Source organism: Microtus oregoni, unplaced genomic scaffold (genome assembly GCF_018167655.1).
Source record: "Microtus oregoni isolate MIOR12 unplaced genomic scaffold, Mior012 000011F_ref0000422, whole genome shotgun sequence".
In the NCBI taxonomy this organism is placed as follows: domain Eukaryota; kingdom Metazoa; phylum Chordata; class Mammalia; order Rodentia; family Cricetidae; genus Microtus; species Microtus oregoni.
In genome coordinates, this window is record NW_024543070.1 from 40,618,740 (window position 1) to 40,643,521 (window position 24,782).

General features: G+C 45.2%; 1 protein-coding gene and 1 pseudogene across 3 annotated transcripts in view; both read left to right on the forward strand.

The window, feature by feature from the left end:
• Positions 1–24,782, forward strand: part of Tmem241 (transmembrane protein 241) — a 148,117-nt gene that overhangs the window by 50,755 nt on the left and 72,580 nt on the right. For all 3 annotated transcript variants that reach the window (XM_041659602.1, XM_041659603.1, XM_041659604.1), the window contains exons 10-12: positions 88–123; positions 13,150–13,184; positions 24,655–24,724. In XM_041659602.1, coding sequence (XP_041515536.1) covers positions 88–123; positions 13,150–13,184; positions 24,655–24,724 — 141 coding nt within the window. The remainder of the gene's footprint in view (positions 1–87; positions 124–13,149; positions 13,185–24,654; positions 24,725–24,782) is intronic.
• Positions 11,588–11,666, forward strand: LOC121453722 (annotated as a pseudogene).

Below are 24,782 nucleotides of genomic sequence, written 5' to 3' on the forward strand. Positions count from 1 at the left end.
ATTTATTAATACAGTAAAATGACCATTTATAGATTTAAAAATTCTTTTTATTATGAGTCTTCTCTTTTTCTCTCTTTAATTTTTCAGTGACATTGACCAGCAGTACTTGAACTATATATTCAGGTAAGACAGAATTTACGTCTTTTCAAGAATAACGTGTATCCTGGTTAGAGATGAGTTTTTGATTTTCTGATAATATTTTGATTAGTGAATTTTAAACAAGTTGGCTTGCTAGGAAAGCCAGTTTAAAATGTTGTGAGTTGATCACAATCTGACGAATCCAAATGGTTGTTCTTAGCCAAAGCAAGAAAAGCCTGTTTGCTTGAGCTTCAGAGGGTTCCGTACTTTCCCCTGGAGGTGCCCACACCTTTGCTTCCAGACTGCATCCTGAATCCCTTTTACAAGTAGTTCTGAGCTTGGCTCTTGTCTTCACACACACACACACACACACACACACACACACACACACACACACGAGGGTACGAGCAGAGCGCCAGAGGCCAGATCCCACTGATGTGAGCTTCAGACACTCTCAGAATTATAATTTTAATCTAGACTTTTGGCTGTTTTCATGGTGTATTTGTTAAGGTGGTTAGTCAGGTCTGAAGCTTACTGTGTAACTTTTAAGTATGGCATATGGACTCCTGTGTGCGCCTCTACCCCAGCCAATCAGGGGATGGGTCATCCTGCTATATGGGATAGTCAGGATGGTTCTTGGGCTTTAGCAGCCTCAGGCTACCTGCTGCAGACTTGGCTGAGAAAGTGAGACTTGCTGCTGAGGATCCAAGAGTCCCTGACGTCCAGACTTGCAGTGAGAGGACCATGTTAGATGTCTACCTCAGCACTTGGTGGTGGTGATTTCTGATGGAGTCCCTTGGCGTTCAGCATCCCCTGCAGCTCCATCTCAGAGAAACTCAACCCAGCAGTTGTTAAAACGCCCTTTAGTATTTTGATTTTTGTTAGGTTGTCTGTGTTTGTTCATACGTGCGTGCACATGAAAACAATACTGGCAGAGGCCGGAAGATCTTCTGGAGTTAGAGTTACAGGTGTTTGTGAGCCTCATGATATGGGTGCTGGGAATTGAATTCGGGTCCTTTGTAAGAGCATTACGCACTAACCATTGAGCCAGCTCTCCAGCCCCTATTGCACTGTTTTGAATGTAAAACTTACTCTGAGCATGGCTGTTTGTTACCTTTATACTCAACAAAAACAAAACAAAAAACTTCATTTATTCATTCTGCTGTGGTGTGTGTTTGTATGAGGTCAACTTCTGGGCTCTCCCTCTATCGTTTACCTTATTTTGTGAGAGAAGGTCTCTCACCTAACCCGGAGCTTGTCATTGCAGCTAGGCTGGCTGGCAGGCTGGCAGGCAAGCCCCTACCCTTTTCCAAAAATTGCCAGTGGTTCTTGGTATTTCAATGTGTTTCCCAGGGCTACAGTTCAATGGTAAAGTACCCAGCATGCACTAGGCTTTGGGTTCAATCCCCAGCACTGAAAAGAAAAGTATTTCCCAGGTGTTGAGCTGTCGGAAATAGTTCTACAGAAGATATATGCCATGCAACAGAGGTATAGCAACACAGAAAAGTGAGCCCCTATGGTCCTCAGTTCTTTATTCTGTCCTTTCTTCCTCCATCTGGTATGAGGATATTTATTGCCTACAACCCTGGTACCCAGGTCTTCCAGGCTGAGGCTGTGGCACACTCCAATAGAGCCCTAACTCTGTCTAGATTTTTTTTTCTTCAGTAAGTGGCAAAGATATTTGAATCATAATTAGGACCACTTCTTCCTTCCCTCCCTCAGTCCCTCCCTCAGTCCCTCCCTCCTTCTCTCTCCCCCCCTCTTTTTTTTTTCAAGACAGGGTTCTCTGTGAAACAGCGGCTGCTGTCCTGAAAGTCACTCTGTAGACCAGGCTGGCTTTGAACTCACAGAGATCCGCCTGCCTCTTCCTCCTGAGTGCTGGGATTAAAGGCGTGCGCCCTCACACCTGGCAAGAACCACTGATCGGTTGGCCACTGGTGCTCGATGCTGGAAAATCTGCACTCTGCTCAGATTTATGGGTTGTCCCTGTCCAGGCAAGCGTGGAGAGTAGTCCACCAAGGGAGAGGCTTGTTTTGGTCTCTCAATATTTTGGGAGATGCAATAGGTGTAGGATTCTCAGTCTCTGGCAGATATTCTTCCTCCACTGAGTGAATTTGCTGCTTACTCTGACTTGTTGCTGCTCCCACCATGTGCTGCCACTGTCGACACACCTAGAAGTGATTATCTGCATCAGAACCCATTGTGAGCATCTGTTGGATGCCTTGTACTGCTTAAGACCCAGAGGGAAATAAGACACGGTTCTCCCCTGAGAAGTACAGTGTAGGAATAAGGAGAGGGCTAATGCCTTTTTTTCCCCCTTCGGTTCAGTTGAATGAATAAGGCCACCGTACAGGGAAAGATTGGCCAGAGAGCTGAAAATAACTGAAGCTTCTAAATGCAGGTTAGTCTATCCGCATGTTGGAGAATTTAGGTAGTACATGAGAGTGTCCTTGTATTGTAAATTCCTTAGAATCTTGAGTTCCCCCAATGCATAAAATATAAAATTACTATAATGTTGTTGACACATTCTCTACTTCTTTTTTCTCCAGGTAAGATTATGCACAAGTCTGTCAATGGGGAGTGACTCAATGAGACAGAAAACATGCAGGCTAGTGTTTGGAGATCCATGGTTCCCCTAGGTCGTCCCAGCCTATGTCCTGTAAGCACCGAGATGCTTTCTGTCCCATTTACTGTTTCATTCTATTACTAGGACAGTTCCTGGCCAGGCCCAATGGCTCAGGCCTATGTTTAGCTACTGAGGACATTGAGGCAGGGTGATCCCAAGTTTAGTGTCCATCCTGGTGCAAAGTGAGTTCAGAGGTAGCCTGGGCAACTTAGTGAGACTTTAAAACTCAACAGTAAAAATAGGGATGAAGTTATAGCTCAACAGTAGAGTACTTGCCTAGTGTGCATATGGAGCACTAGGTTCAATCAGCAGTAACACACACACACACATGCGCACGCGTGCACGTGTGCACACACACATACACACACACACGCACTCACAGAGACACACAGGGCACATACAGAGAGACAGATGTTGGAGGGAGCCCCTTGTTCGTTCCCGGCTGCTTAGACCTGAAATAATCACACAGAAATTATGTTATTTAAATCACTGCTTGGCCTATTAGCTCTAACTTCTTCTTGGCTATCCTCTTACATCTTAATTTAACCCATTTCTATTAATTTATATTTTACCGCGAGGCTCATGGCCTACAGCAATGTTCCAGCTGGCAGTTTGTGTTGTTCCCCTCTGGTGGCTCCATGGGCATCTCCTGACTCCACCTTTCTCCCAACATTCAGTATAGTCCCCTCCCCCGCCTAGTTCTGCTCTGCCCTATCACAGGCCAAGTCAGCTTCTTTATTCATTAACCAATAAAAGCAACACATATACAGAAAGACCTCCCACACCAGACACACACACACAGACACAGACAAACGTACACACACGCAGACATCACACACAACAGACAGAGATAAACACACACACAGATAGACACATAACACACAGACAACAGTTACAAACACACGAATACACATTTAGCACTCAGTAAATATTTTATCAAGGAGTAGGTTTTAAAAAGATCTGCTATTCATCAGGTATTATATACTAGCATAATTTTTTATATTAGCACATTTTCCTCTTTAGCCTTTGTATGTAATTTATAATCTTAGAACTCTAAGGGGTTTCAAGTTACATTTTTCTTCAGACATATTCTTACCACAGATACAGTTTAAGCCCATCAGAACCCATATTGAGGATCAGCTGTATGCCTGGTTGCTTGGAATCCCAAGAGGAGTAAAATATGTTCTGCTCCCCAGAGGGCACAGCACACGCATGGGGCAAGGCTGGGTTTGTGGAATTGCAAAGAGGGTTTAGAGAGTCAACTCAGCTGAATGGAGTGATCCTGATCGCATTTAAGGTCCATGGCAAGTCTTAGGAGACACTTTGGGGTGGAAAAGGGTTCCGTTATCCTGCTATGGAGCAATAACTCCTGAAAGTGTGACCAAAGAGTTAAAATAATGAAGGGTATATGTGAAGAGATGTCCAGAGCCCATGCAGAGGACTAGGCATCATCAGTTCTGTAGTGTGTGTGTGTGTGTGTGTGTGTGTGTGTGTGCGCGCGCGTGCGCGTGTGCACATGTGTGTATTTATGACCATGTATAAATCCTGTCTTACCATCTATAGGTTCTTTTTTTTTATTTTTTTTTATAATTTTTTTATTAAGAAAAGAAGAAAAAAAACATAAACAAAAAACAAGTTTCCACCTCCTCCCAGCCTCCCATTTCCCTCCCCCTCCTCCCACCCTTCTCCCCCTCCTCCCACCCTTCTCCCCCTCCCCCCACTCCTCTCCCCCTCCCTCTCCAGTCCACAGGGCAGTCCGGGTTCCCTGCCCTGTGGTAAGTCCTAGGTCCTCCCCCCTCCGTCCATATCTAGGAAGGTGAACATCCAAACTGGCTAGGCTTCCACAAAGCCAGCACAGTAAGTAGGATCAAAACCTTGTGCCATTGTCCTTGGCGTCTCATCAGCCCTCATTGTTCGCCATGTTCAGAGAGTCCGGTTTTATCCCATGCTTTTTCGGTCACAGTCCAGCTGGCCTTGGTGAGCTCCCAGTAGATCAGCTCCACTGTCTCAGTGGGTGGGTGCACGCCTCGTGGTCCCGACTTCTTTGCTCATGTTCTCCCTCCTTCTGCTCCTCATTGGGACCTTGGGAGTTCAGTCCAGTGCTCATGTGTGGGTCTCTGTCTCTATCTCTATCCATCACCAGATGAAGGTTCTATGATGATATGCAAGATATTCGTCAGTATTGCTCTAGGATAGGGTCATTTCAGGTTCCCAATCCTCAGCTGCCCAAGGAACTAACTGGGAACCTCATGTTGGGCACTTGGGAGCCCCTCTAGGGTCAAATCTCTTGCTCACCCTAAAGTGGTTCCCGTAACTAAGAATTGTGGTTCCGTGTTCCCCTATCCACCTTTCCTTTATCCCAATTCTCCTGATTCCCCAAGTCCCCCCTCCTTCCCTTCTACCTTTTCTCTCCCCATCTCCCCTTACCCCCATCCCACCCCACCCCCAAGATCCTAATTTTCTCCCCGGCAATTTGGTCTACTTCCCTTAGCCAAGAGGATAACTATATGTTTTTCCTTGGGTTCACCTTCTTACTTAGCTTCTTTAGGTTCACCTATTGTAGACTCCGTGGCCCTAATTTATGGCTAGAAACCAATTATGAGCGAGTACATCCCATGTTCATCTTTTTGGGTCTGGGATACCTCACTCAGGATAGTGTTTTCTATTTCCATCCATTTGCATGCAAAATTCGAGAAGTCATTGTTTTTTACCGCAGCGTAGTACTCTAGCGTGTATATATTCCATACTTTCTTCATCCATTCTTCCATTGAAGGGCATCTAGGTTGTTTCCAGGTTCTGGCTATTACAAATAATACTGCTATGAACATAGTTGAACAAATGCTTTTGTCATATGATAGAGCATCTCTTGGGTATATTCCCAGGAGTGGTATTGCTGGGTCCAGGGGTAAGTTGATCCCGAATTTCCTGAGAAACCGAAACACTGACTTCCACAGTGGTTGCACAAGATGGCATTCCCACCAGCAATGGATGAGGGTACCCGTTCCTCCACAGCCTCTCCAGCAAAGGTTATCCTTGGTGTTTTTGACTTTAGCCATTCTGACAGGTGTAAGATGATATCTCAAAGTTGTTTTGATTTGCATTTCCCTGATTGCTAAGGAAGTTGAGCACGACTTTAAGTGTCTTTTGGCCATTTGAACTTCCTCTGCTGAGAATTCTCTGTTCAGTTCAGTGCCCCATTTTTTAATTGGGTTAATTAGCATTTTAAAGTCTAGTTTCTTGAGTTCTTTATATATTTTGGAGATCAGACCTTTGTCTGTTGTGGGGTTGGTGAAGATCTTCTCCCAGTCAGTAGGTTGCCTTTGTGTCTTATTGACTATGTCCTTTGCTTTACAGAAGCTTCTCAGTTTAAGTAGGTCCCATTTATTCAATGTTGCCCTTAATGTCTGTGCTTCTGGGGTTATACATAGGAAGCGATCTCCTGTGCCCAGCTCCTGTAGGGTACTTCCCACTTTCTCTTCTATCAGGTTCAGTGTGTTCGGGCTGATATTGAGGTCTTTAATCCATTTGGACTTGAGTTTTGTGCACGGTGATAGATAAGGGTCTATTTTCATTCTTTTACAGGATGACATCCAGTTGTGCCAGCACCATTTGTTGAAGATGCTTTGTTTCTTCCATTGTATACTTTTAGCTCCTTTATCGAAAATGAGGTGTTCATAGGTTTGTGGGATAAAATCCGGGTCTTCTATACGATTCCATTGGTCGACTTCTCTGTTTTTATGCCAGTACCACACTGTTTTCATTACTGTAGCTCTGTAATAGAGTTTGAAGTCAGGGATGGTAATGCCTCCAGAAGATCCTTTATTGTATAGGATTGTTTTGGCTATCCTGGGTTTTTTGTTTTTCCATATAAAGTTGATTATTGTCCTCTCCAGATCTGTGAAGAATTTTGATGGGATCTTGATGGGGATTGCATTGAATCTATAAATAGCCTTTGGTAGAATTGCCATTTTTACTATGTTGATCCTCCCAATCCAAGAGCAAGGGAGGTCCATCCATTTTTTGGTATCCTCTTCAATTTCTTTCTTCAATGCCTTAAAGTTCTTGTCAAATAGATCTTTCACTTCCTTGGTTTAGATGTACCCCAAGATATTTTATGCTGTTTTTGGCTATTGTGAATGGTGAAGCTTCTCTGATTTCCCTCTGCTTCCATATCCTTTGTGTATAAGAGGGCGACTGATTTTTTGGAGTTGATCTTGTATCCTGCCACATTACTAAAGCTGTTTATCAGCTGTAAAAGTTCTTTGGTGGAGTTTTTGGGGTCGCTTATGTACACTATCATATCATCTGCAAATAACGAAAGTTTAACTTCTTCCTTTCCAATTCGAATCCCCTGATTCCATTATGTTGTCTTATTGCTATTGCTAGAACTTCAAGCACTATATTGAAGAGGTATGGCGAGAGTGGACAGCCTTGTCGTGTTCCTGAGTTAAGTGGGATGGCTTTCAGTTTCTCTCCGTTTAATTTGATGTTAGCTGTCGGCTTGCTGTATATAGCTTTTATTATATTTAGGTATGACCCTTGTATCCCTAATCTCTCCAAGACTTTTAACATAAATGGATGTTGAATTTTGTCAAATGCTTTTTCAGCATCTAATGAAATGATCATATGGTTTTTTTCTTTCAGTTTATTTATATGCTGGATTACATTGATAGATTTTCGTATGTTGAACCAGCCCTGCATCTCAGGAATGAAGCCTACTTGATATAATGGATAATTTTTCGGATGTGTTCTTGGATTCGATTTGCCAGTATTTTGTTGAGGATTTTTGCGTCGATATTCATGAGTGAGATTGGCCTGTAGTTCTCTTTCCTGGTTGAGTCTTTGAGTGGTTTTGGTATCAGAGTAATTGTGGCTTCATAAAAGGAGTTTGGTAATGACCCTTCTGTTTCTATCTTGTGGAATACATTAAGGAGTATAGGTATTAGATCTTCTTGGAAGATCTGGTAGAATTCCGCATTGAAACCATCTGGTCCTGGGCTTTTTTTGGTAGGGAGGTTTTTGATAACCTCTTCTAATTCTTCGCGACTAACAGGTCTGTTTAGATTGTTCACCAGGTCCTGATTTAACTTTGGTATATGATATTTATCTAAAAAAGTATCCATTTCCTTTACATTTTCCAATTTTGTGGCATATAGGCTTTTGTAGTAAGATCTAATGATTCTCTGAATTTCCTCTGTGTCTGTGGTTATGTCCCCCTTTTCTTTTCTGATCTTATTAATTTGCAAATTCTCTCTCTGCCGTTTGATTAGCTTGGATAGTGGTTTGTCAATCTTGTTGATTTTCTCCAGGAACCAGCTTTTTGTTTCATTGATTTTTTGTATTGTTTTCTGTGTTTCTATTTTGTTGATTTCAGCCCTCATTTTGATTATTTCCAGTCTTCTACTCCTCCTAGGTGAGTCTGCTTCTTTTTTTTTCTAGAGCTTTCAGGTGGGCTGTTAAGTCTCCAATGTGAGCTTTCTCTGTTTTCTTTAAGTGGGCACTTAGTGCTATGAACTTTCCTCTTAGGACTGCTTTCATAGTGTCCCATAAGTTTGAGTATGTTGTTTCTTTATTTTCATTGAATTCCAGGAAGACTTTAATTTCTTTCTTTATTTCTTCCTTAATCCAGGTATGGTTCAATAGTTGACTGTTCAGTTTCCATGACTTTGTATGCTTTCTGGGGGTAGCATTATTGTTGAATTCTAACTTTAATCCATGGTGATCTGATAAGACACAGGTGGTTACTAATATTTTTTTGTAACTGTGGATGTTTGCTTTGTTACCGACTATGTGGTCGATTTTCGAGAAGGTTCCATGAGCTGCAGAGAAGAAGGTATATTCTTTCCTATTTGGATGGAATGTTCTATAGATGTCTGTTAAGTCCATTTGATTCATTACCTCCATTAATTCTCTTATTTCTCTGTTAGGTTTCTGTCTGATTGACCTGTCCATTGGTGAGAGAGGAGTGTTGAAGTCTCCTACTATTAGTGTGTGCGGTTTGATGGCTGCCTTGAATTTTAGCAATGTTTCTTTTATGTACGTGGGTGCTTTTATATTAGGGGCATAGATGTTCAGGATTGAGACTTCATCCTGATGAACTGTTCCTGTTATGAGTATAAAATGCCCCTCTCCATCTCTTCTGATTGATTTAAGTTTAAAGTCAACTTTGTTAGAGATTAGTATGGCCACACCTGCCTGTTTCTTAGGTCCATTTGCTTGATAGGCCTTTTCCCAGCCCTTTACTCTGAGTAGGTGCCTGTCTTTGTGGTTGAGGTGTGTTTCTTGTAAACAGCAGAATGTTGGATCCTGTTTTCTTATCCAATCTCTTAGCCTGTGCCTTTTTATAGGTGAGTTGAGTCCATTGACATTAAGTGATATTAATGACCAGTGGTTGTTAACTCCGGTCATTTTTTTTTTTTAGTCGTAGAGTTTGTGTGTTTCCCTTCTTTGTTTTGTGTTGGTGAAGGGTCTCTAGATGTCTGAGTTATTGTGGTCATTGTTGGACTCCTTGGTTAGTGATTTTCCTTCAATTACTTTCTGTAAGGCTGGATTTGTGGCTGCATATTGTTTAAATTTGTTTTTATCCTGGAAAATTTTATTTTCTCCATTTATAGTGAATGAAAGCTTGGCTGGGTATAGTAATCTGGGCTTGCACCCATGGTCTCTCAGTTTCTGCAGTACATCTATCCAGGACCTTCTGGCTTTCATGGTTTCCATGGAGAAGTCAGGTGTAAGTCTGATAGGTTTACCTTTATAAGTAATTTGGCCTTTTTCCTTTGCAGCTCTTAATATTCTTTCCTTATTCTGTATGCTTTGTGTTTTGATAATTATATGGCGAGGGGATGTTTTTTTTTTGATCCAGCCTATTCGGTGTTCTGTATGCTTCTTGCACCTTCATAGGAAAGTCTTTCCTTAGGTTGGGAAAGTTTTCTTCTATAATTTTATTAAATATATTTTCTGGACCATTGAGCTGCCCTTCTTCTCCTTCTTCTACTCCTATTATTCTTAGGTTTGGTCTTTTTATTGTGTCCCATATTTCCTGAATGTTTTGTGATGAGAGTTTGTTGGACTTGCTGTTTTCTTTGATCAGTGTGTTTATTTTCTCTATGGTATCTTCAGAATCTGAGAGTCTTTCTTCTATCTCTTGTATTCTGCTGGTTATGCTTGTTTCTGTAGTCTCTATTCATTTACCTAGATTTTCCATGTCCAGCCGGCCCTCTGTTTGTGTTTTCTTCTTTGCCTCCATTTCAGTTTTCAGGTCTTGAACTGTTTCCATTATCTGTTTGATTGTTTTTCCTTGGTTTTCTAGGGTATCATTCACTGATTTATTCAATTCTTCAAACTTTCTGTTATATTTCTCATCCATTTCTATAAGGGCATTTTTTACATGCTGTTTAAGGGTGTCAATCACTTTCATGAAGTCAATCTTTTCTCCTTCCTCTTGATTAAGGGGTTCTTGTCCTCCCGTTGTGAGGTCGCTTGTTTCTGGTAGCTTCATGTTGCTTTTCAGCTTGTTGGGCGAATTCTTGCCTTGACGTCGGCCCATCTCTTCTTCCAAATGCTCCCTATGGATCTTCTTTTACCGGATTAGGTCTCCTTGCCTACCAAACGCTGTCTCTCCCCAATGTTGGCTCTCCCAATGCTGGGTCTCCGTGCTGGTTGGGCAGCTCGCAGACAAAGCGCCTACCCCGCTTGGTGCAGGCAGGCCACAGAAACAAAGGAACTGCTGCCCGCCCGGGAGCCCCGGGTACTCGGACCCAGCGCCCAGATAGGCTGGGCTGGGCGATGCCACGCGCCAAAAGAGGGCAGTGGGGGCGAAGTGGGGAGGGCTCTGGACGGAAGCTGAGTGGGCCAGGAAGAAAGAGGCAGCACCCGGGGAGTAGAGGCCTTGCAGAGAGCTCAAGAAGGACAGGGGGCCAAGAAACCCCCGAGCTCCCCGTCCCAGGCTGGCGCCGTGGGCCAGAAACTCACCCCAATGCTGGGTCTCCTGGCGCCGAAAGATCAGGCCTCCGTGCTGGTTGGGCAGCTCGCAAACAAAGCGCCGACCCCGCTTGGTGCAGGCAGGCCCCAGAAACAAAGGAACTGCTGCCCGCCCGGGAGCCCCGGGTACTCGGACCCAGCGCCCAGATAGGCTGGGCTGGGCGATGCCACGCGCCAAAAGAGGGCAGTGGGGGCGAAGTGGGGAGGGCTCTGGACAGAAGCTGGGTGGGCCAGGAAGCCATCTATAGGTTCTTAAATAATGGGATGCAGGGCTTGATCCCTCCACTTTCCCATGAGTCTTCTCTTCCCACCCCTGCTGTTCTGAGAGCATTCCATTAAAACAATCAAGAGCATAGATAAGGTAAATACTGCTCATCAGCAGGGGCTTAGCTAGCTAGCATCTCGAAGCCAGTCCCTGGGGTCAGCTTGACCCTGTGTTTTAGAGGAAGAGTCTGGAAAATCAGAAATGCCCACATGCTGTCCTTGAAGACTGTGATATAAACCAGGATGTTGGGTTACTCTGAGATACAGCCAGGGTATTGACTGAGCAGAGGATGCTGGGCTACTCTGTGATACAGCCAGGGTGTAGACCTGAGCAGCCTTCCTATCTGTGGAAACCCAGATCTTACACTTATATAGCAAGGTTTGTTTGTTTGTTTTGGTTTTTTTTTTTGGTTTATTTATTTATTAAAGATTTCTGTCTCTTCCCCGCCACCGCCTCCCATTTCCCTCCCCCTCCCCCAATTAGGTCCCACCCACTCAGCCCAAAAAGCAATCAGGGTTCCCTGTCCTGTGGGAAGTCCAAGGAACCCCCACCTCCATCCAGGTCTAGTAAGGTGAGCATCCAAACTGCCTAGGCTACCACAAAGCCAGTGCGTGCAGTAGGATCAAAAACCCATTGCCAAGACTATACTTTCAGGGATCATTTCTATAGTTTGTTTTGGTTTTTTGAAATAGGGTTTCTATGTGTAGCCCTAACTGTCCTGGAACTCTGTAGACCAGGCTGATCTTGAACTCACAGAGATCTGTCTACCTCTGCTTCCTGAGTGCTGAGATTAAAGGCATGTGCTACCACTGCCAGGCTTAGACAATAAATTTTATCCCTATCCTGTATCTAGATCAGTTGCCCAGATGACAGGGAATTTTGCTAAATGCAGCAGCAGCAGCAGAAGGTGAGAATTCAGCCCTTTGCAGCTGGGCTTCAGGGAGCAGTAGGAGTCCAGGGAGGTGGAGAGGCTTCCAGAGAAATGATGTAATGCGAGATTGACCCACACCAGAGAAGCCCTCCTTCCTGTCTCTCAGCACTTGGCTCTATTGACTGAACATGGCCCACACCAGAGACCCCCTCCTTCGTGTCCCTCAGCACTTGGCTCTATTGAGTATCTGCTTAGGGAGTTTTCAGCTGTGCAGTGGACAGATGATACATTTGTGAATGTACACAGCTCATCTTTTTTTTTATCAAATTTTTTCATTTATTTTACATATCAACCACACTTTCCCCTCCCTCCTCTCTTCCCATTCCCTCCCCCTACCTCCCATCTATCCCCCACACCCCCTCCTCCTCTGTTCAGAAAGGGGCAGGCCTCCTATGGTAGTCAAGAAAGGATGGCCCCCCAAGAGAGACATGCATGGATCTGATCTACATGGAAAGTAGTAAAAGACAAGATCTCCTGAGTAAACTGGGAGCATAGGGACCATGGGAGAGGGTTGAAGGGGAGGGGAGAGGCAGGGAGGGGAGCAGAGAAAAATGTAGAGTTCAATAAAATCAATAAAAAAAGAAAGCATGACATATCACATTGAGGAAGGACCAAGCTCCCCCCCCCCCCCCGGCCCCCCCTCCCATCAAGGCTGGGCAAGGCATCCAGCGTGAGGACTAAGTCCCCAAAAGCCAGTTTAAGCAGGGACTTAATCAGGGACAGGTCCTGATCCTATTGCTAGGGGCCCCACAAACAGCCCAAGCTATACAACTGTCACCCTCGTTCAGAGGGCCTAGGTAAGTCCCATGCCGACTCCCTAGCTGTCGGTTCAGAGTTCATGTGCTCCCACTAGTTCAGGTCAACTGTCTCTGTGGGTTTCCTGTCATGATCTTGACCCCAGCCCCTGACTGTAAAATTCTTCCTTCCTCTCTTCAAGTGGACTCCCAGAGCTCGGCCCAGTGCTTGGCTACACAGCTCATCTTATGACAAAAATATCCTTAGCTCACATTCAACAGCTCGCTTTAGGTTGCAACCTATTTGTAGCTTGGAACTTGCTTTGTTTAGCTTTCAAATAATCGTTGTAAGATAATGAGCATTATAATAGGCCAGCCAGGGTCAGGGAAGGTGACAGGTGAAGGAGGGAATGAGACCCTTCTTGTCCTAAGCAGGAGCCCTCCTGCCCACAGGAAATGTGTATTTTTAATGCATTTTGTGTGCTCGAGAAAGTGTTCTTGCTTGCTTTGCTGAACTTTATGTTTTGTTTTCCAGTGTGGCTCTCCTGGCAGTGGCGTCTCATCCCACAGGTAAGCACTCTGTTGCTCGCTTACAGTCCCTGTCCACTCAGGGCTCGGAGCCTGCTGTCTCTGAAGACTGTGTGACAGATATGAGGTTGTGAATGCTCCATAGGTGGGGGCAGAGTGACTCAACGGTGGAGTACTTCTCTAGCACATTTAGGGCCCTGGGTCCATCACTGCAAAACAGGAAGAGGATTTATTGCCCATGAGTTTATTCTTATCCCTATTTTTTTTTAAAAAAAAGTTTTACCTTATATTTTGAACTTTGAAAATTTTAATTAGCCTACAAAGTAGTAGGTTCTGTTATGACACATACAAAGATATTACTGTCCTTTACTAATGACCGTACCCTGCTACTGTCCCTTGTCCTCCCTGGGCCACTTCCACTGTCTCTTCTTCCCCAAATAGTCTACTTCCTTCATGCTTTCATGTCATGTGTGTGGGTTTATATGCTTGAAGCCTGGAATCCGCATGTGAGAAAAAAATGTGATACAATGATCTCTAGTTCTGTCCATTTCACATAATATTTTCCTTTATGGCTGAATAAAATGTGTGTGTGTGTGTGTGTGTGTGTGTGTGAGGGGGAGGGAAGAAGAGAGAGAGAGGGAGGGAGAGAGGGAGAGGGAGAGAGAGGAAGAGAGGGAGGGAGAGAGAAAGAGAGAGAGGGAGAGAGGAACTGGGTGAGAGGGAAATAGAGGGAGAGAAGGAGAGAGGGGGAGGGAGACTGAGGGAGGGGGAGAGAGAGAGGGAGGGGGATGGAGGGAGAGGGAGGGAGTGCAGTACAGACAGAGCTGTCACTTGTTTTTTTTTTTTTTTTTTTGGTTTTTCGAGACAGGGTTTCTTTTTTTTTTTTTGCACTCTTCTGAGATCTCTTCCCTGGCTACCCAAAGCTGTTCTTCTGTGCTAGTTTTAAAGTATTTGGCGAAACAGTTCAAATTCATTCTATTTCTAGTTAGTATCATTTAAAATGTACCTTTATTTTTTTGTGTGTGTATGTTTGTGTCTAGTGTGTGTGCACCTGGTGTGTGTGTGTATTTGTGTCTACGTATATGTGTGTGTGCGCCTGCGTGTGTGTGTTTGTGTCTATGTGTCTGTGTGTGTGTTTGTGTCTAGTGTGTGTGTGAGCACCTGCGTGTGTGTGTTTGTGTCTATGTATATGTGTGTGTGTGTACACCTGTGTGTCTGTGTTTGTGTCTATGTATATGTGTGTGCACTGCGTGTGTGTGCATTTGTGTATTTTTCACTGTGTGTTGCAGCCAGAGAGCACACTCAGCAGCAGGTGGTTCTCAACATGTAGCTTCTGAGGACCGGATTCAGCTAATCAGACTTGGTTGCCAGTGTAGAGTCCCGCCTGCTCTCCCTGCCAGCACCATTTTAATACAATTTCTTGTCATAGTTGCCCACCCGATCTTTTTAATGCTGGAGTAAAGAGTTGGTTCTCAAATTATCTTTATGTTGTTGTTGCCTCGGCTGCTCTGAGGTTGTTTCTCAGGTTTAGGAATTTCCCCAAATGCTCTGCTCTGTCACGCAGTTTGTTTTTTCCGTGGACGGTTTTGAAGTACTATTAGCTGTTTTCTATTGCTAGTAACACAAAACCACAGACTGGGTAAATTATCTTTTAAAAAAATATCTATTTATTATGTATACAGTGTTTTGCCTGCATATATGCCTGCAGGCCAGAAGTCACCAGATCTCATTACAGATGGTTGTGAGCCACCATGTAGATGCTGGGAACTGAACTCAGGACCTCTGGAAGAGCAGCCAGTGCTCTTAACCTCTGAGCCATCTCTCTAACCCCCAAGGGTAAATTATCTTGTAAAAAGAGGTATATTTTAGTTCCAGTTCTGGTCCAGGCAGGTCACAGGGTCACTTGTTTCTTGTTGGGTCACTGGGGTTTCTAGGGTGAGGGCAGGCCAACCATCCATGGACTAATTAAGAAGGTAGGTAAGAGGCCAGGCCCAGGAAGAGGATGGAATTGGTGCAGCCAGGTTGGGAAGAGAAATAAGTAAAGAGGCTCAGTGAGCCTCCACACCCACATAAGATAAGAATTCTATTAAAATGATGTTACTTTAGAATGCTTTCATTTCAACCGGTAGTGAGGGTGCATATCTTTAATCCCAGCACCCAGGGACAGAGGCAGGTGGATCTCTATGAGTTAGAGGCCAGCCTGCTCTATAAATTGATTTCTAGGACAGCCAGAAAAAACCCTGTCTCGAAAAATTTTTTTTAAAGAAAGGAAACAAACAAACACTAACTAAGTCAGGCAGTGTTAAATTGTTGGGGGGCAGTGCCCTCATCTCGTTACCCCATTTCACCATAGCTCGTCTCTCAGAGACCCCACTTCTCATCACTTTTTAAAAAAATCCTCCTTTTACTGCACAAGGTAGGTTATTCTTGAGCATGAGTTTTAGAGGGACTTGCTTCTGGCCATCACAGCAGATGGTGTTCTATCACAGCAATGGCACCGCTACCTAGGACCCTGCTGAATGCCCTCACCATTATCACGTGTTGAAAGCCCCGCGTATCCCACAGAACTGTCAGTACTAAGTGCTTTTCTCATCTGTCTTCTCAGCCACCTCTTTTCAGGCTTTGGGCCTTACAGATGTTTAAGGTGCCTCTTGCCTTTCAGATGGAAAGTTCCACTCACAGGATCTCCCAGCCTCCCTGTTCTTTTATCCCTGAGTTAGTCTCGGTAGATTTGTGTTTATTTTTTTCCAATCCATCGAGATCTGCTTGTCCTTCAGCTAAGAGATTATGCTTTTTTTTTCTTTTTCTTCTTTTCTTTTGATTTTTTTTTTTTTGAGACAAGATTTTTCTGTGCAGCCTTGGCTGTCCTGAAACTCACTCTGTAGACCAGACTGGTCTCCAGTTCAGAGATCCACCTGCCTCTGCCTCCGAGAGTGCTAGAATTAAAGGCGTGCAACGCTACCACCTGGTGAGATTATGCTTTAAATATGTCACACAATCATCAGAGCTGGGAGAGATTTCAACAATAATCCCTAGTGCTACCCAAATCTGCAAGTAAGGGAGCGGAAGCTCAGAGGAGTTGAGTGCTGTGACCAAGATGAGGCCAAGCAGGTGTGTAGGAGGGGACCTGGAGCTGAGGGCACCTGACCTTGTGGTCATGACCACGATGAGGCCCAGCAGGTGTGTAGGAGGGGACCGGAGCTGAGGGCATCTGCCGTCGTGATCCTGTTCTTAATTTCTGCTTTCCTGGGGTCCCTGTATGTTATTATGAAATGTCCTGAGCAAGTGAATACATTTCTAGGACACTTGGGCCTCGCTTCCTGCAGCTGCTTTAGTTTTCAAACATAGATGCTGGTGATAGTTCATCTGTCCTGGCCACCGATCCAGCCTTTTACCTCGAGTTACTGCTAAGTTTTCAGGTCAATATAAAAATGCCTTGGATGGACTGCTACTGTCTGGGTCAGCTGTCTGAGTTTAGAGTGGTTTGCACAGAGAATTATCTTCAGTGATCATCAGTCTCTCTTTTCAGGGTGTGCAAATGCTCTATGATTACACAGTAGTGATGGCTACAGAGCTGTGGCTACGCGGAACCCTGGAAAGTGTACATTTTCAAAGGGTGAATTTTATAGTATGAATTCTGTCTCAATCAGAAGGTATGTCAGAGACAAAAAGAAAAGTCTTAATTTGAGAACTAATTTGGAGTGTGGTCACACTGGAAGAGGAATAATTTTCCTTCAGATTTTGTTTGTCAGGGCTTGGAGGTGCAGAACTCGCTTAGCACCTGTAAACTTTGGGGTTCAATCCCTAGAACGAGAGAGAGAGAGAGAAAGAGAGAGAGAGAGAGAGAGAGAGAGAGAGAGAACCAACACCCCTGCCCCTGAGGTTTGCTTTCCATTTGCTCTTCAGACTTTAAACCATTGCATGGTAAATGAGGGTTGGTCTAGATTAGTATCACTGAGTTATAGAGACCAGTGTGACACATGTAAGCTCATCATATAGAAGGAGTCCATCTGTGACTTCATACTAACCAAAGTAGTGTCATTAAAGAGGCTGAGTATAGGAAATTTAAATCATGAGAAGGATTTTTGCAGAGCTAAAATTGGCTGTGTCTCTTATGTCAACAGCAAGGATAACCTCGACTTCCCTTGCTATAAATACCTGAAACTTCTAGGAAATGAATGCCCCGAAATTTCCAAAGTCCTGGATGCCTAGTGTCATAGGAGGGTCCTGCAAACCCCCTGGCAAAGGTAGATGCGGGATGGTGAGTAAATGCCGGCAGCATTCAGAAGCTAGATCCTTCTCTGTGTACTAGTAGCAAGTTCACGATCTAATTCTTGGGACACTGTAAACCACACTGCCTTCCTCACATGTTGATTGAGTAATATAAAGGTGTCTTCTTTTTGTATGTATGTATGTATGTATGCATGTATGTGTGCATATGTATGCATGCTAATGTGTGTGCAGATGTGCACATGTGTGAGTATGTGGATGTCTGACAGGCCAACTTTGGATGCCATTTCTCAGGACATCATCCATGTTGTTCCTTTGAGACAGGATCTCTCACTTTTATCTGGGGCTCACTGATTCCTAGGACTACAGACACATGCCACCATGCCCTTTTTTTTTTTTTAAGATGGGTACTTGTGTGGCAAGCACCTTACTGACTGAGCCATCTTCTTAGCTACACACTTTATTCTTTCTATAAAAGTGCTCTGACCAGCTGGGTGGTGGTGGTGCATGCCTTTAATTCTAGTGCTTAGGAGACAGAGGCAGGAGGATCTCTGAGCTTCAGGCCAGGCTGGTCTGCAGAACAGTCAGGGTTACACAAAGAAACCCTGTCTCAAAAAACTTAAAAAGGGGGGGGGGGTGTCTCTGTGTGTGCTAATCAATATCAATATCATGTTTGCTATTTTTTTTTTGGAACTTTTTCAAATTGTGTATCAAGGTGCCTTAAGAATGAATGTGTTTGCTTCTCCTTTCTCCTATCTGGGGAGTTCCATAGCCTTCAAACCTTACCAGCGATGATGGTTTGCCTTGATCACCTGCTGAGCTGAGGATTTCTGTAGAGGAACTCTTGGCTAGAATAGTGAAGCTCATTAAGAAATGCAGGTAAGGGCTTCACCAGGTCAGTAGCCATCACTGCACAGTCACCGAGGAGTAGTCAAGTGCTTATGCTTGTTTCTTAGAGCAGATGACAGAGACGTTAAGATAGGACTTTGGTATGAAAAATGTTCGTTCAGTGTCTTAGTTTCTTCTCCTGGTTTTGTCACAAACCAGGAATAAGGATTTATTCTGTCTCCTGTTGAAAGACATTGCCCAACACTGTGTGGAAGGGAAGGGGCTGGACACATCCCATCGGCAGTCAGGAGGAACTCTGAATGCCTGATGCAGCTCAGGTCGTCTCTTTCTCCATTTGTACAGTCGAGGATCCCAGCCAGGGAATGTGCCACCCACAGTGGGCCTGTCTTCTCATCTCAGTACACATAATGAATCTCCTACAAGCATGCCAGAAGCCATTTCCCAGATAATCCTAGGCTCTGTCAAGTTGACAGTTAACACTAACATCACATTCAGAATGTGCACTACCCCTTGGGAGTCCATTCCATTAACTTTAAATCAATCCCGGTGGTGTTTTCTGTCTTAGGGTTTCCATGGCTGTGAAGAGACACTATGACCATGGCAGCTCTTATAAAGGAAAACATTTAATTGAGGCTGGCTTACAGTTGCAGAGGTTTAGTCCGTTATCATCATGGCAAGGCAGCATGGTGCTGGAGAAGGATCCTCAGGCAGCAGAAAGAGAGAGTGATCCTGGGCCTGGTCAAACTCTCAAACACCAGAGCCCACCCCCAGGGACAAACTTCCTCCAACAAAGCCACGCCTCCCAACAGTGCCGGTTCCTATGAGCCTATAGGAGCCATTTTCATTTAAACCACATTTTCTAAGGGTTGTTTACCACTAATTATAAAGTTGAGCAGATAAAACAGCTAATAGACTTGTTGGCGCTTAGAGCAGCTGTACATTTAACTAAGAAAATGTCACTATCACAGTGTTAGTGCCATTTGTTGCTTCACCCAGCACAGCAGGAGGGCTCAGTCTGACTTGGTCTAGTGGGGGAAGCTATCCTCATGGAGTTCCTGCTCCCGCTCTCCCTTGTTTCTGAGTGGCTGAAGGATGAGTGTTCCTGGAAGTGCTTCCTAGGTGCAAGGAAGCAAGCAGGTAGCTTGCGTGCCCTGAGCAGTGCATTTCTTTTGGGTCTGGGGAGATGGAGCCAACCTGTTCCTCGAGCCTTTGACCTCACATTTACTGAGAGGGTTCAAGAATTTTAGAACCACAATTGAGAAGACCCCCACTCCTTTCTCTTTAAGCTTTTTGACCAGTAGTAGAGACATTCACCCCATGTTTAGAAGTTTGCACTTTGTATTCTTATGGGGCCATCTGCTGTGGGTTTAAAAAGAGACTTTAAAGCCCCCAGAAGAGCAGGGAGAGCTCAGGAATACGAGCCACCAATGACCTCGGTCCATGGGATGCCCCTGGTGAGGTAAAGCAGCGGCACTGGCCACCCTCTAGAGGTGACCCCACCCCATTCCTGGCCAGTTCCAGGCCTGAGATGGGGAGACAGCAAGTTTACCTCAGGCCTCACTTCATGTTGCAATTTTGTGCTCTATAACCTTCAGAGAAATGGGGTTCCTGTCCTCTGCTCGGCAAAGTGCCGGCTGGGACCTAGCCCACTAGTCACCCTTGATTACAGAGGCCTCATGTAGCTGCCAGCAGGCGTGGGTCAGCCCCCAATCACTTATTTGGTGCCTGTGCCATGTAGCTCAGACAGAGTAGCACAAGGGTTTTGTGTTTTTTAATTTAAAGATGATTAGTATTTTTTTTTTTTTTGATTTTCGAGACAGGGTTTCTCTGTAGTTTTTGGTGCCTGTCCTGGAACTAGCTCTTGTAGACCAGGCTGGCCTCGAACTCACAGAGATCCTCCTGCCTCTGCCTCCCGAGTGCTGGGATTAAGGGCGTGCGCCACCACCGCCCGGCTAAGATGATTAGTATTTTATGTGCATTGCTCGAGTTTATGTATGTACAACACATGGGTGTATGCACCTACAGAGGCGAGTTCCTGGGCTACAGGGGTTGTAAGCCTTCTGAGGTGAGTGTTGGGAATCAAACCTGGGTCCTCTGTAAGAGCAGGAAGTGCTTAACAGTTGGTCCATCTTTAGCCCCCAGCATCTTAACATGTTCACAGGCTCCCAGATGGAGCACTCCTGGGCTTGGGCAAGCTACATTCTGTAACCTCCTTGTGGTATTTATATCGGTGTTACTGACCTTGGCTATTCAAAAACAGATAGACTCCCCTCTCTGTTTAAAAGCCTCCCTTTTGCCTGTTGTGGTGGTGTACCCTTTAATCACAGAACCAGGGAAGTGGTGATCTCTGTGAGTTTGAGGTTAGCCTAGTCTACATGGTTCTAACTGTTCTGGAACCCACTGTGTGTGTGTTTCTTGTGCGTTTGATTTTTCTTTTCTTTTTTTAGTTCTTGTTTATTTATTTAATTTGCCGATTTGTTTTCTAGAGAGAGAAAGAAGTGGAGTTATGTCACAAGGAGCAGGGCCCCTTGTTTGTCCCGGCAGCCCGGCTAGCTTACACCCAAAATAACCATACATAAACTGTATTCATTAAAACAGTGCTTGGCCCATTAGCTCTAGTTTCTTATTGGCTAATTCTTACATATTAATTTAACCCATTTCTATTAATCTGTGTATCGCCACGTGACTGAGGCTTACCGACAAGATTCTAACTAGCATCTGTCTCAGGCAGGAGATCCATGGCGGCTCTCTCTCACTCTGCCCTTCTTCCCAGCATTCCGTTCTGTCTTCTCTGCCTACCTAAGTTCTGCCCTGTCAGGCCAAAGCAGTTTCTTTATTCATTAACCAGTGAAAGCAACGCATAAACAGAAGGCCCTCCTACATCAGAGTTAGATGAGTAAGGAAGCGGGGATGATGCGGGAGGAGATGAGGGTGGGAAAACCATGATCAGAATACATTTTATAGAAAAATAAAAATGAAAAAATACTTGCTTTAGTAAGGGGAAGATTGAGGGCACCAAAAGGGACGCATTGAGAGTCAGCTGGAAATTGTGGGCCACACAGTGGAGTCTAGAACATCCCTGGCCTACAGCAGCACCCAGTCCTTCAGGTGCCCTTCTTTCAGTGGTGCTTACCGAGGTGTCTTTGTAAGGCTGACTTAGAGTCGCGACAGGGATGTGTGAGATGGAGTCCCTGCTCTCGAAGGATTGGTAGTTCTAGGTGGTGGGGCAGCCGAGGTGTGCAGACAAGTAGATGCTGTGTATAAATATGATGGTTTGAGAAATGACCTAAGGATAAAGGCAGGCTATTCTTTTTTTTTTTTTAAACTGGGATGTTCCCTGCCTTTGGCTTTTTTTTTTAATTTATTTATTTATTAAAGATTTCTGTCTCTTCCCCGCCACCGCCTCCCATTTCCCTCCCCCTCCCCCAATTGAGTCCCCCCCCCCCTCAGCCCGAAAAGCAATCAGGGTTCCCTGTCCTGTGGGAAGTCCAAGGAACCCCCACCTCCATCCAGGTCTAGTAAGTTGAGCATCCAAACTGCCTAGGCTCCCACAAAGCCAGTGCGTGCAGTAGGATCAGAAACCCCAGTGCCATTGTTCTTGAGTTCTCAGTATTCCTCATTGTCCGCTATGTTCAGCGAGTCCGGTTTTATCCCAGGCTTTTCCAGACCCAGGCCAGCTGGCCTTGGTGAGTTCCCAATAGAACATCCCCATTGTCTCAGTGTGTGGGTGCACCCCTCGCGGTCCTGAGTTCCTTGCTCGTGCTCTCTCTCCTTCAAGGCAGGCTATTCTTTCATCCGACGTTTTTGCTTCCCTCTCTTTTTTACTCCCTTACAGGAGTTGGCTTTTGTCATCTGGGTAGTGATTATCATCTAGCTGGCAGGGTTCTTTTGGGGAGAGGAGAAGACAGGGTTTCTCTGTGTAACAACTCTGGCTGTCCTGGAACTCACTTCATAGACTAGGCTGACTTTGAACTCACAGAGATCTGCCTGCCTCTGCCAAGTGCTGGGATTAAAGGCGCGTGCCACCACCGCTCTGACTTAGCTGGGACTCTTCTTAAGAAGAGTCTTCTCTTAAGACTGAAATTTGCTCTTTATTCCCCTCCCTCTACCCCGGCCATCACTCTTGTTATTCCCCTCCCACCATCTACCCCACCATCCCTCTTGTTATTCCCCTCCCCCCATCTACCCTGACCATCCCTCTTGTTATTCCCCTCCCTCCTCTCTGCCTTATCCATCACTCTTGTTATTCCCCTCCCTCCCCTCTACCCAATCCATCCCTCTTGTTATTCCTCTCCCCCCATCTACCCTGACCATCCCTCTTGTTATTCCCTTCCCCTCCTCTCTACCTTATCCATCACTCTTGCTATTCTTCTCCCTCTTCATCTACCCCCATCATCCTTTTTATTCTTTAGACTCCCTTCCAGAGCCTGGCCTTGGCTACCTATATTACCCGTGTACCCTCACTGGCTTACCCGGCTGGAACATTTATGATGAAAGATGGGATGTCAAGAGGAGGTTCTTCCAGAGGAGTCTCAAGGCCCTGGATCTTGATCACCCTCTCCGCCATCCCTCATTATTCCCTGACTGCACTGCAGTTCCTCCCACACTGGGAGACTGGACAAAGTCCAAGGGCCAGCTGCTGCAGAAGAGACAGAACAATTTCTCCAGGGATGTCCCCTCCACATGCCTGAGCAGGGCCACCGTCCCAGGGTTATCTTAGTCGTCGTCCTCGGCAGAAAAGAACCTCGGGATGTAGCACGTGCATGATACACTAAAGTTCTGAAGCTGGTGGATAAAAGCAGGTTCCTTCTCTTTTATACTCCCCGTTGTGTGGGCTGCTGCTGCTGCCAGAGCTCTAAGGCCTGGGTTGGCCTGGGTGTGCCCTCTGCCCCCACAGTTCCACAGTCACACACTTTTAACTGCGTCCCTTCTCTGAACTAGAGTGGGGTACCAGAACCTCTCGGAGTCACGACAAGGAGTAAGAGATAATCACCACATGTCACACAGGACTTTGCACAAAGCAGGCTCTCACTAAATGATCACTGTCATTACTTTATTCTCAGCAGGAGGCAGTAGCAGAATGTCAGAGATGTGGAAGCTGGAGGGCTGAGACTTTACTAACATGGGCTTCAGTCAGAAGGTAGAGACACTCAGTGCAATGGTGACCTAAAAACAGTGAGAACCCTGACCTTTGATGGGCCGCATGAAAACCAAAGCCCTGCGAATGCTTTTATTTAGACACACATGCGCATAAGTGAAGGTTGATCTTAATCTTAAAACATGCAAGCTCTCAGAGTTACAGAATTTGGAGCTTTCAGTTGAATCATTTGAGATCGCTTAGGGGGCTTTACAGAAGTGTGGCAGCTCACTGACTCTTGTTCAGAAATATGTTTCAGCATGCGTGCATGCATGTTTGTGCATGTTCCTCTGATGGCACCCAGGGTCCTGAGTGTGCTAGGCAAACACGCTACTGCTGAGCTGTCTGTGAAATATTCGACTCATTGGTGTAAGTGGTGAAGGAAGGAAGTGTTCACAGCTCCACCACAAGGCTCTGCGGCAAGGGATGCTTTAATGTCAGCTCAGTCCCCCAGCGGCCCAGGACAGACCCACACCAAAGCCCAGGCCCCAGAGAGCCAGGCCCCTGCAGTGTCAGAAACTCCAGATTTGAAAGGATTAATCTGTCCACTGTGGAAATGCTTAATTCTTTTTCTCAAGACATTTTTGGAAGGCTTTCTGCTTTTTTAATCTCCTGACTTCTTGTTTGTGACCAAGTTCAAATTCCAGGGAGAAACAGCCAATATGTGTGATTATTTCCTCTTGTACTAAAAGTGGAACTAAAAGAATGAACTTACTTCACAAGAAATAAATGCACCCTTTGGGCTTAAGCTAAACTGAGTGTGCACAGTCGCTGTTGTGCGGTAATTAAACACTAACATGAAAAAGATGTCAGCAAGTGCATTCATGATCTTTTTTTAACATAAAGCCAAAAAAAAAAAAAAAAAGAAAAGAATCTTTAAAAAGACTCTCCTCCTCTGCTGTCCCTTGTGTGGGCTGCTGCTGCCGCCAGAGATCTAAGGCCTGGGTTGACCTGGGTGTGCACTCTGTCCCCACAGTTCCACAGTCACACAGTTCCACAGTTTAAGCTGCGTCCCTTCTCTGAACTAGAGTGGGGTACCAGAACCTCTCGGAGTCACGACAAGGAGCAAGAGATAAGTCACCACATGTCACACAGGGTTTTGCACAAAGCAGGCTCTCACTAAATGATCACTGTCATTACTTTATTCTTAGCAGGAGGAAGTAGAAGATTCTTAGGGACATGAGAGTTGGAGGGCTGAATGGATGGTGCAGAAGATACCATCTTGCTTCCCAGAGTAGCTGGGTGGGGTCTGGGGAGCTGTGTGGACCATTGCATCACCGTTGCTGTGCTCTTTAGGTGACCTCTTCAGTGCCGCGGACTTTCCGTTCCTGTCTTTCTACAGATTCCATGGCAGCTGCTGTGCCAGGTAATCTTGCGCCACGTCGCGTGTTTTCTGTGCTGTTAGCTGTGTCTTCATCTCTGTG